The sequence below is a fragment of the Ambystoma mexicanum genome, chromosome 9, assembly GCF_040938575.1.
Source record: "Ambystoma mexicanum isolate Mex_15411 chromosome 9, UKY_AmexF1_1, whole genome shotgun sequence".
NCBI classification, from domain to species: domain Eukaryota; kingdom Metazoa; phylum Chordata; class Amphibia; order Caudata; family Ambystomatidae; genus Ambystoma; species Ambystoma mexicanum.
Genome location: NC_090931.1, coordinates 1,302,211,378 through 1,302,226,674, shown reverse-complemented (window position 1 = coordinate 1,302,226,674; position 15,297 = coordinate 1,302,211,378). Strand labels below are relative to the sequence as shown.

At 48.8% G+C, this 15,297-nt stretch overlaps 1 protein-coding gene across 6 annotated transcripts in view; it reads left to right on the top strand.

Moving 5' to 3' along the window:
* Positions 1-311: 311 nt before the first annotated feature.
* KALRN (kalirin RhoGEF kinase) overlaps positions 312-15,297 on the top strand; it is a 1,827,638-nt gene continuing 1,812,652 nt past the window's right edge. For 5 of the 6 annotated variants that reach the window (XM_069616662.1, XM_069616664.1, XM_069616661.1 and 2 more), the window contains exon 1: positions 312-703. In XM_069616662.1, coding sequence (XP_069472763.1) covers positions 637-703 — 67 coding nt within the window. In that variant the 5' untranslated portion in view covers positions 312-636. The remainder of the gene's footprint in view (positions 704-15,297) is intronic. The other variant, XM_069616665.1, reaches the window with a different exon arrangement.

The following is a 15,297-nucleotide window of genomic DNA, read 5'->3' as shown; positions in this document are numbered from 1 at the left end:
CTGCTGCATGCGGAAGGAAGTTGAGGCTTGCCAGGGACCCTCTCAGCCCATGCCCTCCCCGGAAGCCCGGAGCCCAGGCCGCGCGGAGCACATGGGGAGTCAACAATGGCTGGGAGAGCGGGCGCCCGCAGGAATTGAACTGTCATCCATGTAAATAGAGCCCGGGCCGGGAGTCACATGTGCAGCAGCGGAGTTCATTGTTGGCGCCAGCAGGAGGAGGGGGAGGGAGCAGAGGAAAGGGGGGAGCGGAGGCAGGTCTGAACAATAGAGGGAGAGAGAGGAGTGGGAAGGAAGCGGAGGGGAGGGAAGGGAGCGCCGGGGAGACGGAGGGCAGGAGATCCGGGGGAGGGAGAGCAGGGGACGGCGGGGGAAGGAGAGGGAGCCGAGACTCGGCTTTCTCCACCGCCGCCAGCCAGCCTCCATCTGCCCCTGCAGCCGGGGAGGCGGTCATGGAGCCGCGGAGCCTGCCTGGATCTCCCTGAGATCATCCGCCTGAAGGAAGGGAGGACCCTCCTGCGCACACGCCCGGATCGGATCCTCCTCCTCCCGCTGGATGCGACCAGCATCCCCCCGGCTGGCCGCATCCCTCCCGGGCACCGCGCCGCCTGCATCCGGAGGGGGGAACGGGCCGGAGACATGAACCCCACCGAGGGCGCCGACGAGGGCGTCAACGACTCGGACGTGGATGCCTTCTTCCGAACAGGTAAGGGCAGCGGGCGGCCTGGCTCTCTGGTCCGCAAGGGCTCAGTGTGGCCGAGGGCGCCCTTTCGTGGGAACGTTAAAACGATCTTGCTTTGTGTGTGTGTGTGTGTGTGATTGCAAGCCTGCGATCCACTGCCAGCTGCCTCCCCTCCCAACCAGATACATGTATGCATGTGTTACTAAGTAGCAGAGCTCGTGTGTCCAACAGAACGTGCCATTTCTTCCACTGTTCGTGAAAAAAAGCGAAGTGCTTAATCTGACAGATTGTGGGTGCTTGGCTCCTCCTCCTCCCCACCCCCAGTGCCCCTGGCTGGAGGGGGCGAGATGGACAGGCCGTGTGCCCAGAATCCTTTTGTAGACACGGCTTGCGTGCAGTGATTCATCGGCCCGAGGCAGCTCGCTGTCACTCCCCGGGGGTCTGCCAGGGAGGGGGGCTGCCTCCTGTGTGTGCTCGCCCATTCATTCTCTTACCCTGCGTGTGTTGGCTTCTTTGATAGTTGCATAGAGGTGACATCAAAGGGTCTGTTCCGGGCTTGGTTGCTTGGAGCCATGGTGTGTGTCTGGGGGGGGTGTCTTTTGGGGTCAGCAGCTCTGTTATGTTACACAGGAGCCCTTTTGCAGTGTCGTTTTGGCTCTCCTTGCACTGCGGCCGGGCGTGCCTGTCTAAAGCACACAGGATGGAAGCCTCCCCGGCTCTCCCTTCCCGATATCTGATGCCTTGCACACAAAAGCTCCCTTCAGGCTCCCAGAGACACTCCTGGGGGCGCTGGGACTGAGCGGCAGCTGCTGCTGCTTTACAGGGAGGAACTTGCCATTTGCGCTCCTAGCACGCCCCCCGTGCCTGCCCTGTGCCCGCGCTGATCTCTTGCTGGAGCCCGCTTCGGCCCGAGAAAGCAGCACGTTTTGCTGTCGTCACTGAATGCCCCTGAAATGTGGCAGACCGGATGGGCTTTGGTGCCGGTCAAACGTGTTGATCTCATATGTATCTATTGCACGACAACGACGTGATTGATTTTTATTTTACAATACATCATTTCATTTTTGAATAAGTATGCATTAACGTTAACCTTGCTTTTTGTTGTCAAATACTGTTCTAAACATGCTGCAGCCGGATTTTTTGTAATGAAACGGGGGACGGCCCCAGCATTGTGGGTCAAAGGGCACGCAACGTCACTTCCTAAAATGACAGAGTGGGATTGTAGGGGAATTCAGGGCTTACTATTTATGGTGGAAAGATGCCACCGCTAGAAGCTCCTGCTGCATTTTTAGTTGAATTTTCAGAGGTCACAAAAGTCACACCGAACGTCACTGTTTAGGGGCAGGGCAAAAACTCCTGTCACCGATTAATTCAATGTGCAACAAGTATGTGAGTCCTTGGGTGTTTCTGTAAGTGATTTGACTTCATTATCCCATGATTAGACCTGGATGCATTTACTGCAACAAAGGTTGATGAGTCAAGGACGAACTTAAAACGCCTTCTTTTTTTTTTAAAGTCTTGGATGCATTTAACTTTAGTTTGTCTGCCGCATGCAGTTGGCTTTTGAGTCACATTGGCATAGCCTAGAAGGCACCACCAGCAGCAGCATGCCAGTAGTTTAACCAGGAGGGAGTATACATATTAAATAGTAAGGGTGAGAGGGTGTCCCTGTGCAGGGCACTAAGATTTCCTTCCAAATTTGGATTGAAGGAAGAGGGCGGTAACTCCTTGCTCCCTATTACGCAAAAACAATTTCACCTTAAATCTTTTCATACTACCCAGAAGGATATCCTGGTTGAAGGCTGCCACGAACATAAAGGTGCCCACACCGTTTTTGTCGTCCCTGGTTCTTACATCATCCAGCAAAGTCCTTTCTTCTTTGTTTGTCTGTTGTGTTGATGTTACGCCCAGATGCCTGCAGGTTCCCGGCGCGGTATACATACATATGGTATGGGTAATCTTTGACGTGGTGCACACCACCCACGTTTTCTCAACTCTTGCCATGAACCAAGCACCTCGGGTCATGCTGGGATGGGTGCTGCTACACTTGCATTTTGCACTTCCCATGTTCTGCCCAGAGGGCTAGGGTTGAACAGATGTGGGCGGATGCATTTGCTGCACGGTTAATTCTAGAATGAACCTTTGCATTCTGCACTCTTCGTGTGCCACTACCCAGTGGGGTGATAGTGGGCAGGCTTCTTGCTGCTGCCAAGTGGTGTGTTCGTCATGTGCTGCCAGGTGGTTTGGGCATTGCCTTCAGTTTATGGCCGTTCACTGCTACACTGGGCAATGGTGGGCAGGCTTGGATCCCAAGCACTGCATGCTGCCCTTGCCATGCGCTGACTAGTGTGTTGATGGATTGGTTATGGACCGTGTGGCACTGGGTGTTGTGTCACTTTCTTGTGTAGCGATTTGAGCCCCTTTTCGTTGGCCAGACCTCGCTGCTGTGCAACTTAAGAGGAGTGGAAATGGCATCAGGGAAGAGGCGGGAAGATACTTGCACCGTTGACCAAAATGTAACCTCCGGCGACACTTATTGTACTTCTCTGTATTCATTTGCAAGTCAACCAACCTGTAACCAATGACCGACAAGCAATGATGTCCAATGTACTATAAGCATGCTTCTGTAACTATGTCACAAGTTCAAGCGCCAGTTGTATCAGGGTTAGGTGTGCATTACAAATAAACTAGGTCATGTTGCTTGCCTTCTGGTTCTTCTGCCACTCTGCATCCATTTCATTCGGGTGAGTTGGCCATTGTGCCCAAAGATGGGATCCTTTTGCCAACTTTTCTGATCATTTTGCTTTTAACTAGAGCTCTCCCCAGTATATGAAACACAGCGCCCCCAACTGTGCTTTCGTAAGTTGCAGGGGTCAGGCTCGGAGCCCCCCTACCACCGCCCTACCTTGAACAAACAATGCGTCTATTGAGGTCTTAAACACTTTTTGCCCACCAGACATCAGAGTTGGCGGGGCTATTGGTAGCAGAAGTGTCTTTAAGCACCTGATTTATACCCCAAGACAGTAACCCAGACAGCATTGTGGGATATGACCTTTAACTGTGATGTTAGTATGGGAGGTGGCATCACTGATGTAAAGGTCTATTTGAGTTTTCAACTCTGTGTGTGTTTGATAGCAAAGTGGAAAGGGTGGGGGGCAATTGCCCCCAGGCTGGCGAGGCTGTTGCTCCCAGGGCCAAACCTACAGAATCTAAACAAATTGCTGCAAGGACTGATCGGCTTTCATGTTGATGGGGCGGTTCACTCGTGTTGATTTCAGCAATGTTGCAAATGTGCCGGGGTGGTCCCCACCAATGTGGTTCTCCCCAATGATTGGAGAAACGTCTATGTGGCAGGCGCATGTTGGCTAGTGGAAAAATACACATTTGTATATCGGATTCTATGACCCTTGTGAATAACAACTTTTGTTGGTTCTACTACTGAAGATGAAACGGGAGAAGATGACGTGTCATCTGTTGTCCAAGCAGAACTAGGACAGCGGGGCAGAAAACCAAGCTTTCCACACTTCACATATGTGATGCTGAGCAAATCCCCTTACCTCACTGTGCTTTTTCCCCAGGATCACTCTGCTATGCTTTAGTTCTGTAGGGAAAGTCTCTCTTATGGATTTATAATATATTGGCCTCATTACAATCTTGGCGGTTACAGTATGAACGGTAAGACACCCGCACATTTATACAGTACTGCCGCATTACAAGTTCTGCTCGCGGGTTGTGCGGCACCTGCAAGCAGAACTCGTGATTGCACCGTTATTGCCGGTGCAACGATACTCCCCACCCCCATTCTGCCCTATAAGGCAGAACCGGGATCAGGAACCTGGCAATACTGCCACCCGCGAATGGGCAAATACCGGCCCATTCAACTCATAATGGGCCGGTTATTGCCCAATCGCGGGTGGCGGTGCCGGTAGCGAGTTTGGCGGTAGCTGTGCCTGTAAGCTCATAATGAGGCCCATTGTGTTACTCCATACATAATTATAATATAAGCCATTTTATGGTGGGAGGCGGGATGCCACGTGTGTGTCGTGGAGAGACAGGATGACAAGAGGGCCTTATGTTTGTTGTCGGTGGAGGGTCCCAGGTATGGTTTTTTGTGTTGTAGGAGGCGAGGCACAGGTTGTTTGCTCTACCAGCTTGTGTTTGTCTCCTAGAGCAACACCAGATCCCCTGGCTCAACTACGGGTCAGCTCTACCAAGGAAAGTTCTAGCTTCGCCACCTTTCTAAATTGGTTTAAAACTAAAGGTGGGATGGGAGGAGATCTAGCCTCCTAAGGGCTACAACTGGGTTCTAATCCCAGCTTTCCCATTGCACTAAATTATTACCTGGTGAAATCGTTTTACAGCATTTTTTTAATGTAGTGGACAATACCTGGGGCGCAGGTCTAAACAAAAAAAAACACTAAAAGAACTGAAATGTATCCTGTCCTCCTTTTTTATGCAATAAAATTTGTGTCAATAATGTCTTACCTATTTCTAAATGCGTGGGTAAGTTGGTGGTGTGCTTACTTCCACCGGACATTGGGGCTGCAGCATTGTGTGATTTGGCCCCTGCACCACGTGCCACTAAATTGTCCTTGCCCCTCAGTCCAAACGTTGCCAGTCCTCCACTGGCAAAGTAGCTAGCTCCTCAATCGAGCTGTGTGTGCCTTCTCATTGTGGCGCTGTTGTCTCGGATGTAGGCGTCACAAGAGCGGCACTGCATCCTACATGGAGCCCGGGGTGTGTGCTGCTGCCCCGACTACATTCAAATGACGCCCATGTGGCGTACCCCAGAATCTGCTGCATTTCCACCAGAGCTTGGAGCCGGTCTCTCCTGGCCCACCAGTGGGAGGTAAGGGGGTGAGCAGGGCGTGGTTTAAAAGGCTCTCTGTGTGCGGCTTGAAGCCCAGCCGATGGGGCAGGGTTTGCAAGACCTGAGTGAGACTGCTTACTGGAGGTAAAGGAGTAGGAGAGCTTGAGAGCTTGGTCTAACCGAAACGTGCACTCCATCTCCAAAACATACTTTCTTCTGAAACACAGCCACTTGCTTGGCCAGAAGCCACGCCCATCGTGCATATTTCTGCACTTGCATGTGGTGTCCGAGTCTCTCCTTGGTGGTCAACCTTTCCCCACTGCTCCCTTCAGTGCTTGTATAATAATCTTACTTTGTATAGGAGTACAGTACTCCTTCAATTTGAAGCACTCGTCCCCCTAGGTTAATGTTACCTTTTTGTAAGCCACCTGGTTTTGTCTACAATTGTCCCATGTCTGTCTTATTTGGTTCACGCCTCCATGCTCTCATCTTTGTTCTATTGTCCCTGCCTCCGCCATCTTTAAGCGTGCTATTGTAAGTCATTTCTGATCGAAATTGACAACCCTACTCTGCCCACTGGCATTAGTTCCTGTGAGACGGGAGCAAATCCTTGAACAGAGTGGGACTCGGGAAGCTGTGGTTTTGGTAGCACATGATGGGGGTTCCACAAGGATGTTGGGGCCATGCCTGTAAAATTAACAGGCATGGGCAATGGGTGTGTTATCTGCTAGGCTTAATTCGGTCTTGATGTCGGGCATGGGTGACGGGCCACTATGCGTAGTGTAAATGCGACGTGGGGCTGTGCGTGAAACCCTGTGCAACCGGTGACTCCCCACATTTTTCGTACTATGACTCCAATGAATACTCCTCATTGACTAGTGGCAAAGGCTGATGGGCGTCCTAGTCCAAAACCTCTGTAGAGCCAGCGGTTGCAGACTTGTGGTCTAAGTGGCTACCAGCATATCGGGGTTGTTCTATCAACATATGGGTGAAGAGCACATGCTTGGGAGGATAGCTCAGTGGCAACGTGCTCGCCTTGGAAGCAAGACGACACGGCGCAACACAGGTTCCATGGGTCTGCGCTTAGAAACCTCTGGGTATAAATAACCTATCATGTGATATCATGCTTTAAGCGTTCACCCCTGACATGGGGCAAGCCTGTACGTTGCAGGTTTCAATTGTTGACAGGGTTGAGTCAACCCCTCGACCATCAGTGGTTAATAGATGGAGTGCAGTTTGCACTGGATCCAGCGTTTAGAACCCATAGGGATCAGGCATGAAGCGCTATGTGAAAAACGTCTATCGGCTTATCTGTGTTCTAGTTTTCTACCCTGTCTGCTGTGGCACAGAATCAATGGAACACACATAAGCAAAAACAAACAAAAAAAGTAGTTCAAATACTTTATTTGGTTAGATTGTGCGTGAATAATGCCTACAGGGTCTATGGGATTGCTATGATATGGCATTTATAACGTGCCTATACACATGTTTCAAGGCGCGAGATCCACCCAAACTAAAACAATACGAAAAAGTGTCTGGGTGGATTAATTGATAGTGCCTTGAGGGCCTGAGGCACTATGTGAATATTGACCACCCCAGGATTTTCTCGCGGACGTAGAGCCTGATTCGCTCCATGGCAGCCTCAGTCCGAGGTGTGCAGCAGCAACTTGCTTCTTGCCACTCCTACCATTAAGAATTGCTTCTCCTTTGCGTGTGTTTTATTTTTTTCTTTTCTTTTTTTTTTTTTTCTTCTTACCCTTAATCCAATGTTCTCCCCCAATGGTTGCTGAAGGACTACCTATGCGAATCTTGTGATGCACCAGCAATGAAGCAGGTGTCTGTGTGGGGCCGGCTGGCATTCTACTTGGTGGGCTCCTGTGGGCTAATTGGCAGAATACCGCTAGCATGAAGCTAAGCATGTCTAAAAAGCATGCGATTAGTGAAACATTGACAGTTCTTGACTGTAACGTGTGTATCGGAGGCAGGATTGACACCCGCTTTCCCCTTACCCCCGCAAGCCCACGCTTCTGAAATGTGCTCCTGGACTGGAAATAAAAGATGGACTTTTTACTTTGTATTCTCAAACGGTGACTCAGTGACTTCCTTGCCTATTCACAATCCCTCACCACCACCAGCTTTTTAATTTAGAAGTTCTGAAGATTTGGGGAACTCACGATTTGGATATTTCAGGTTGGTAGAAGGAGAGTTTTTAAAAAAAAAAAAAAAAAAAAAAAAAAGAAATGACCGAGGAGCGGGGAAGGTTGATGTCGGGTGGGCCATCCGTGGTGAAGGAGCGCGGAAACTAATGTGTGTTTTTGCAGAAGCTGAAATCACTCTGAGCTCGGAACTATTTGGTTCCTGTTTGTAGTTTCTCTCCTGGTGAGTTTAGCACAGACCACCACTACCGGGGGCTACGGCTGAACCCAAGACAACTGGCGGCCTACAAATATACTATGCATGTGGCATTTCACCTGTGTTGGTCTTTTGGGATTTCCCAAAATATAGAGATCTTAATTTCATTTCTGTTGCTTGATTTATTTTTCTTTAGACAATAAGATTAACCACTCACCCTGGAATTTGTTTATTTGTTGAAACGTACAATATGAAATTTAGTGTTATTTTTCATTATTTTTATTTTTTTTAATCCCCAACCCCCCCCCACCCTCCATCCCCATGCATAGTTTTTATAAACTATATTAGGAAGTTTCCCTACATGTTTACATTACTTACTGTGGTAGGCAACCGGTGGCCTCCAGGTGTTTTGTCTACTGGGATTGTCCAACTCCAGGCCTCAAGAGCTGGAAACCTGACAAGTTTTGAGGTTATTCCTCACCGATATTCATGAGCAAAATGTGCATACATTTATAATCATTTATCTTATGAATATTAATGAGGTGTATCCTGAAAATGTGACACGGATCCGGGCCTCGAAGCCTGGAGTTGGACAGCCCTGACCTACATCTTCCATTAGTTCTAGTCTGTGGTGAGGGATCATGGGAGTTGTAGACCAAAAGATCTGGAGTGGTTCAGGTTGGCCAACAATGCTTTAGGCTGCGCTTGCGTAATGTTAATCTTAGCTATTATTATACTTGATGGAAATGTGACCGTGCTGGAATCCCGTGCAGAAGCTAGTCGTTTCTCCAAAAGTAGCTTCTCTTCACTGGTTATGATATGATATGGCATTTATAACGCGCCTATACACAAGTGTTTCAAGGTGCGACGAGGCAAGGGAGGGGGAACAAGGGAAGACAGACAATGATCTTACTAGGCCAAGTGTCATTCAGATCGCGCAAGTGCGTGGGAGGGGGAAAGGGTAAAAGTGCAAGGGGGCGGGGGGAGGGGAGAGGGGAAGTGCAGTACATAGGATAGTGGAATAACATAGACATAGACTATGAAAGTCTCGTCAAAACAGGTTCACCCCTGTTCCTCCAACTATAAAGGACCACATTGACTCCCTGGCTCCAGCCCTGGCCGATTTCTGCAATCACTCCTTCGCCACTGGAATCTTCCCATCCCCCCCTGAAGCACTCTCTTGTGCACCCCTTGCTTAAGAAACCCTCTGCCGACCCCTCCTGCCCGGCTAGCTATCGCCCAATCTCCATCACTCATTTTCTGGGAAAGCTCCTTGAGAAACTAGCCATCTCCCAGCTAAATCTCCACACTGAATCTGTTGGTGTCTTCATGATCATCAGTCTGGCTTCAGAGCTGCTCTCCTGAACATCCGTGAAGACCTGCTCTCCAACCTCGACTCTAACACCCCCTGCGTCCTCATCCTGCTTGATCTCTCTTCTGCCTTTGACACTGTTAACCATGCCATCCTGCTCAACTGTCTCCGTGATAATCTGGGTATCACTGGTCAGGCTCTGGCGTGGCAGACTTCTTTCCTCTCTGACCGACCCTCCCAGGTCCAACTTGGGTCCTTCCTCTCTGAGATCTTTTTCTCTACCTGTGGTGTCCCTCAGGGATCTAACCTCTCCCCCTGGCTGTTCAACCTGGCACTCTTGGCCCACCGCATCGCCGCTCTCTGCCCCAATTTTCAGTGTTATGCGGATGATACCCAGCTCATTTTCAGGCTACCCTCGGCCTCCTCCTCTCCCTCATCTCTGAATGTCTGTCTGCTATCCAGGAGTGGTGTGCCGCAAATGACCTCTGCCTTAATGCCAGTAAGACTGAGATTCTACTCATCGGCACACCCACTCCCTCTTTCCCTGTTGCTCTCTGGCCAGCCTCTCTTGGCACTCTTCCTGCCCCCACCTGCAAGGCTAAAAACCTCGGTCATCTTCGACTCCACACTCTCCTTCTCCCCTCACATCTCTGACGTCTCTAAGAAGTCATACTACCAGCTGCACCTCCTCAGAGGTATTCTCCCTTTCCTCTCCTTCCCCCAGAAGCTCACTGTCTCCAGAGCCCTGGTTCTACACTTCGCCCTCTACAACTTATCCAGAACAGGACTGCGAGACTTGTCCTTGGCCTCAAGCCCAGGGATCGTATCTCTCCAGGACTGAAATCTCTACACTGGCTCCAAGTGGCTCCGAGGATTAAGTTTAAAACCCTCTGCATCGTCCACAAGGCCTTCTGGGGACTCAATACCTTCAACTCTCTCTCCCTAAATATCTTCCTTCTCGAACTCTCCGCTCATCCACCAGCAACTCCCTCAGAGCCAGTCGCTTCTCTAAGCAACGAGTTGGTGGTAGATCTCTTTCTTCGGCTGGGGCCTCCCTCTGGAATAGCCTCCCTGCCTCCCTTAAACTTGAGGAGAACCCTCTCTGGTTCCGAAAGCACCTCAAAACCTTTCTCTTCGCTTCTGCTGCCCTCCTGGGTGTTACTGGAACTGCACCGGCTACCTGGACACCCTCTGATCTCAGACCCAGGTCCCTCCCCCGCCAGCGTCACACACCTGCACTGCCCACCTGGCAACCCCGCACTTGAGGACGGTTTCTGTATCCCTACGGTCCCCCTACCAGCTCTTGCCACCTGATGTCTCTACTTACCCATGCACTTGCCACATGATAGACGTTACTTTACTTATTGTTTTGTCTATTCCCATGTACTGCACTGTCTCTGCCCCCATCCCACGCACTTGCGCAATCTGAATGACACCTGGACTAGTAGGATCATTGTCTGTCCGCCCTTTGTTCCCCTCCCTGGCCTCATCGCGCCTTGAAAGACTTGTGTATAGGCGAGTTATAAATGCCATATCATATCATAGTGGTCCTCATGGGATTTGTTTCAATTTCTGAGCCATCACCAGTGTAGCAGCCCTAAAGACATGTGTGTTCTGAGCCATCACAGCTATAGCAGCCCTGATGAGGTGTGTTATGAGCCACTACAAGTAGAGCATCCTGGAAGAAATGTGTGTTCTTAATCATTGAACAATTAGTAGTCCTTTTGATAAGTCGAAAGTTAAGTCAAATGTCTAACAATTTGAATGTTACCTGCATCTTAAATGCATATCTAATACAGACTCATTAACTCACATATTAACAGGATTTGTACTAACAGGTTACACAATCTCTGCAGCAGGGTTATTGACCCACTGAGCTTACTTTAACAACATGCTGTTGACGATGAAAGGCACACAGGGTTAGCGCACTGGCTGTTCTATGTGAGGCTTGCCTGGCATCAATGGTTTGTTAAAAGCTCTAAGCTTGTGTGAACATCCTTCATTAGTCAGGAGATTCATAATGAGGCTTTAAAATGTGCTAGATTTTTGGCAATGGGACTCAGTAATCGGACATGGGAGAAGCAGAAGTTTTGAAAAGCGCAAGACTGAGTAGAAGGGATTGAAGTATATGACAGCAATGCCATCTTCTCACACTGTCGGAGGTTGGTGGGAAGAGCTCACACTGTTCTTGCTCTGTACTTTAGCTCGTAGCAGAAAATGCTAACACATGTCCGTGCTTTCTTAGCAGCAGCTCTGTTAAGAAATTCAGATACTGGCCCAAAACGTAGTGCTGCTAAGAAATGTTGGCACGTTGCAATCGGTCTTGCAGTGAATATTTGGCATTGTGCCATGACATCCGTACGGTATAGCAGCTCTGTTGATAAATTAGGCTACTTTCCATGAATATATATATATATATATATATCTATCCTGTTGAGAGGTACAATCTGTGCCACTGAAAATATATACAGCACTGCTTCTACCTGTATCCATTATACCTGCTTGCGGTGGGTGGTCAGAAAAGGCGTTAAACTTCAGACCACATGCCTAGCTATGCAATTGGTGTGCTTGTGTGATGAAAAGAAAAGAAAACCATGTATGAAATGCCCATGCTGCTGCAACTGCCCTGCCTCTATCAAAGCCAATGAAGCAGAAATGCAGCCCTTGTTTAAGACCATTTTAATTTTAAACAATACTACCTGTGTCCCAAAGCAAAGTGAAAAGCATGTTCATGATTCAAGATGCTTTAATAACACTGTAACCTTACAAAATGCAGGCACCGTGAACAAAAAACAAATTCCCTTTTACATTACTCAGAAAGTATTATCTTGATCAAATTATTAACAGAGGAGCGTGTTAAAAGGACTCCACCCAGTTGCTTCTTTCAAGGAACTGTGTTGATTTAAGTAAAGAGTAGATTTGCAAACTGCTGCTAGCCAGGCTGTCACCAGTGAGCTCCATTGTTTTTGGGGATGCTGCCATAAATAGCCTCTATAAGTGGTATGCAAGGAAGAGGGGGGGGCGGAGAGGAGAGAGATTCCGCCTCCTCCTGCCCCCAGTTCGACCTGAGATGTGGTTGGTCAGTGAGAAAGGAGGCCAACTAGGCCAGGGCCTGATCAGTGATACCAGGTTATCATGTAGGTAATTGAGCAGGATGGCATGGCTCGCCATATCAAAAGATCGAGGAGAATGAGGACAGAAGGAAGATTAGAGATCGGGTCTTGGCAGTTTCTGTGCTTCTGGCAGCTCTGGAGCCAGACTGGTGGTTGTGGAGACAACCAACAGATTAAGTATGGAAGATTAAGCTGCGAGATAGGAAGCTTTTCCCGGAGTTTGCCTGGGAAAGGAGTGATGGAGACTTGGCAATAGTTGGCCAGAGAGGAAGGATTGGCAGAGGGCTTCCTTAAAACGGGGGTGCACAAGGGAGTGCTGGAGGGAAAGTATCAGTAGCAAAGGAGTGGTTGTGCAAATCGCCAAAGCTGGAGCAAGGGTGTCGCTGTGGCCCTCGATGGTTCTGGATGAGAAGGAGAGAACCTGCTTTGACTAGACTTTCATAGATCGGACTTGTCTAGAAACATCGTCGGGGGTGAACAATGGAAAGGAAGACAAAGAAGGGGGAGAGACAGCCACAGACGTGCCAGGAGTAGGAGAGTTAAAGGAAGAGAGGGTGGACAGGATGTCCTGAGCTTTAATGGTGAAATGAGAAGACCAGGCCATGCACAGGGCCTGGAAGAGAACAGAAGAGGTAGAGACTGCAGCAGGATTGGCCAGTTCCTTGCAGATTTTGAAAAGTTTGGCCGAGTTGTTAGATGCCGCAGAGACGCATGCTTGAATGTAGTGTCTCTTCTTAGAGAGGACAGCAGGCGGCAGGTCAGTTTTTCAGGGGGTGCGCTTGCTGCCCTCTACTTCCTCTCAGCCGCCCTACACTTGCGTTTAAGGGTGGCAAGGTCAAAAACGTACCAAGAGTTGTACTTGGATTGGGGATTCAAGCGGATCCTCATGAGGGGGGCAAGGACATCCAGCGTGTTGGAGATGGAGAGATGAAGGTTAGAGAGGGCTGTGTCAGGGTGTGGGTCAGCCAAAGGTGTAGTAGAAGGAGGAAGAGGAGAGAAAGTAGCAGCGAAAGACTGAAATGACACACACTTTTTCCGTCGGATGACCCAGAAGTTGGGTGGCAGTGCTGGAGTCGGCTTAACCTGAGGGATAGAGGAAGCGAGAGTTTATTCCATGTCCTTTGTAACTGTGTCCTAGAATTATATGCACAGATGTGCATAGTAGAGGGCTTTGACGTGCACGCGTAGGGCTGGGTGCAAGTCTCCAAAATGGGCCTGGCCTTGGTTTACGTAGTGGGGAAAGGCACTACTCTACAGGGCCATTGGTATACTAATTCGGTTGGGCCACTGGTATACGGACAAACAAAAGAAGTCTTAGGACTACACATTCATGGAGAGGGGTGTGTGTCTATATGCACATTGTTTACAGAATGTGTAGCTTCACGTGTAAAATGTACATGTAATATCGAAGATAAAATGTATGTCTGTCAATTGTGCATGTGTTAGAGTCCTCAACTGCTGCCAGTTGATCTAGGGAACAGAGATAGAAATTAGGATTTGTTGACAAGGAGCAAAAAGTAGTTCCTGGGTATCAGCAATCCTTATTAGGCGGGAGCTACCTCTGGGGAACCAGGAGCTAGTCCATAGTATGCAGCAAATCCAACTTGTCCGCAAGATGTAAACACTAACTTTTGGTCACTTACCTATTATACAATGTGTTTTAAATGACCCTTATGCAGTCCTTTTGTTTTCCTCCTTTTTAAAACATTTCCCAAACCTGCACAGTTAATACTGCATAGTTATGTGTATATGGTACCACTTGCAAGAGGTGTCCAAAGTAGCTCCTGACTCCCCTTGGCTATGCCCAGGAGCTAAATGGCTCCCAGCTCCTGGCACTTTCGAACCCTGGATTGATCAGTATACACGTTCTGTGTGCACTGCCTTTCATATGTTGTACTAACACCACGTTTGCTCCAGCTATTTTCTTTTTTTTTTGTGCAAAGTTTGCGACACTCGCACCATGGACATGTAAATATGTTGTGTAGGTCATCCCTGCCAACATTGTAATTTGCCTGTAGATGTAGCTGTGTGATTTTAATGTGGTGTCCTTCTCCTGCGGTGCACTATGTGCTGTGTGATTAGATTGTATTATATCGGGCTATAGGATGGTCTCTGGTGCATTAGTGCTATGGTGGTCGTGGTTTGGTACAGTGCATATGTTACTTAACTTGGTGTGGTACCGCCCTTGGAAGAACTCTATGCTAGTTTTGGAGTTGGACGTGGTGGCAAAGTCCTCGCTCTCATTTTGAATGGACCACAGGGGTCTAAGCGTCTTGAATTGGCTGTGGGCACGTTGTTTGTGTCACTTGGGAGATGTGATGAAGGTGGTTTCTTACCCTTGGTGTAGAGTTTATGGTCTTCCCTCCTGCTGCAGATGGGCACCCATTGCTGGCATTTTGACAGTCAATAATTGAGAACACGCGTTTATTGATCACTCGATGCAATCGCTTCCCAAATGGACAAGGACTTACTTTTAAGGGTGCCAGGCGTTTAGTTTATGCTGGAATTTGTTCTGTCGGATGGTACCTTCCCACCCTTCCTTTTTGTTCTGCATCTTTACTTTACTTTTTACAGTCTTTTCTTGACCAGGTCACACTGGCCCCTTGGTTTGGCATTCTGCGATTACTTTTCAAAATTTGCTGCAAGGGAAATATTCAACGGCAATTCTGGGCACATAAAACACCATGCTTTTAAGAGTTCTCTTGAGCACACCTCAACTCCATCACACAGCCAGTCACTGTGTTCTTAATGGCCTATTGTGTCTGGAAGCTGCCACCTTTTGGCAGGCAATTTGATTCCGGACTTGTTGGATGTGGGGTAAATATGTCAATTTGCAAGCTACTATTCGGGCATCAATTCTCCACATGCACAGAGTACACAATTGGTTACTCGCCAAGAGCCAATTATCACTCGCTGGTGGCAAGTGCAAACTAAGACCTATGTTAGACTATGCCTTGTTTTTTCCAATCCTGGTCTATGGTCCTAAGTAACTGTGACTTCATGCACCAAATCTATCACAAAACATGACTTA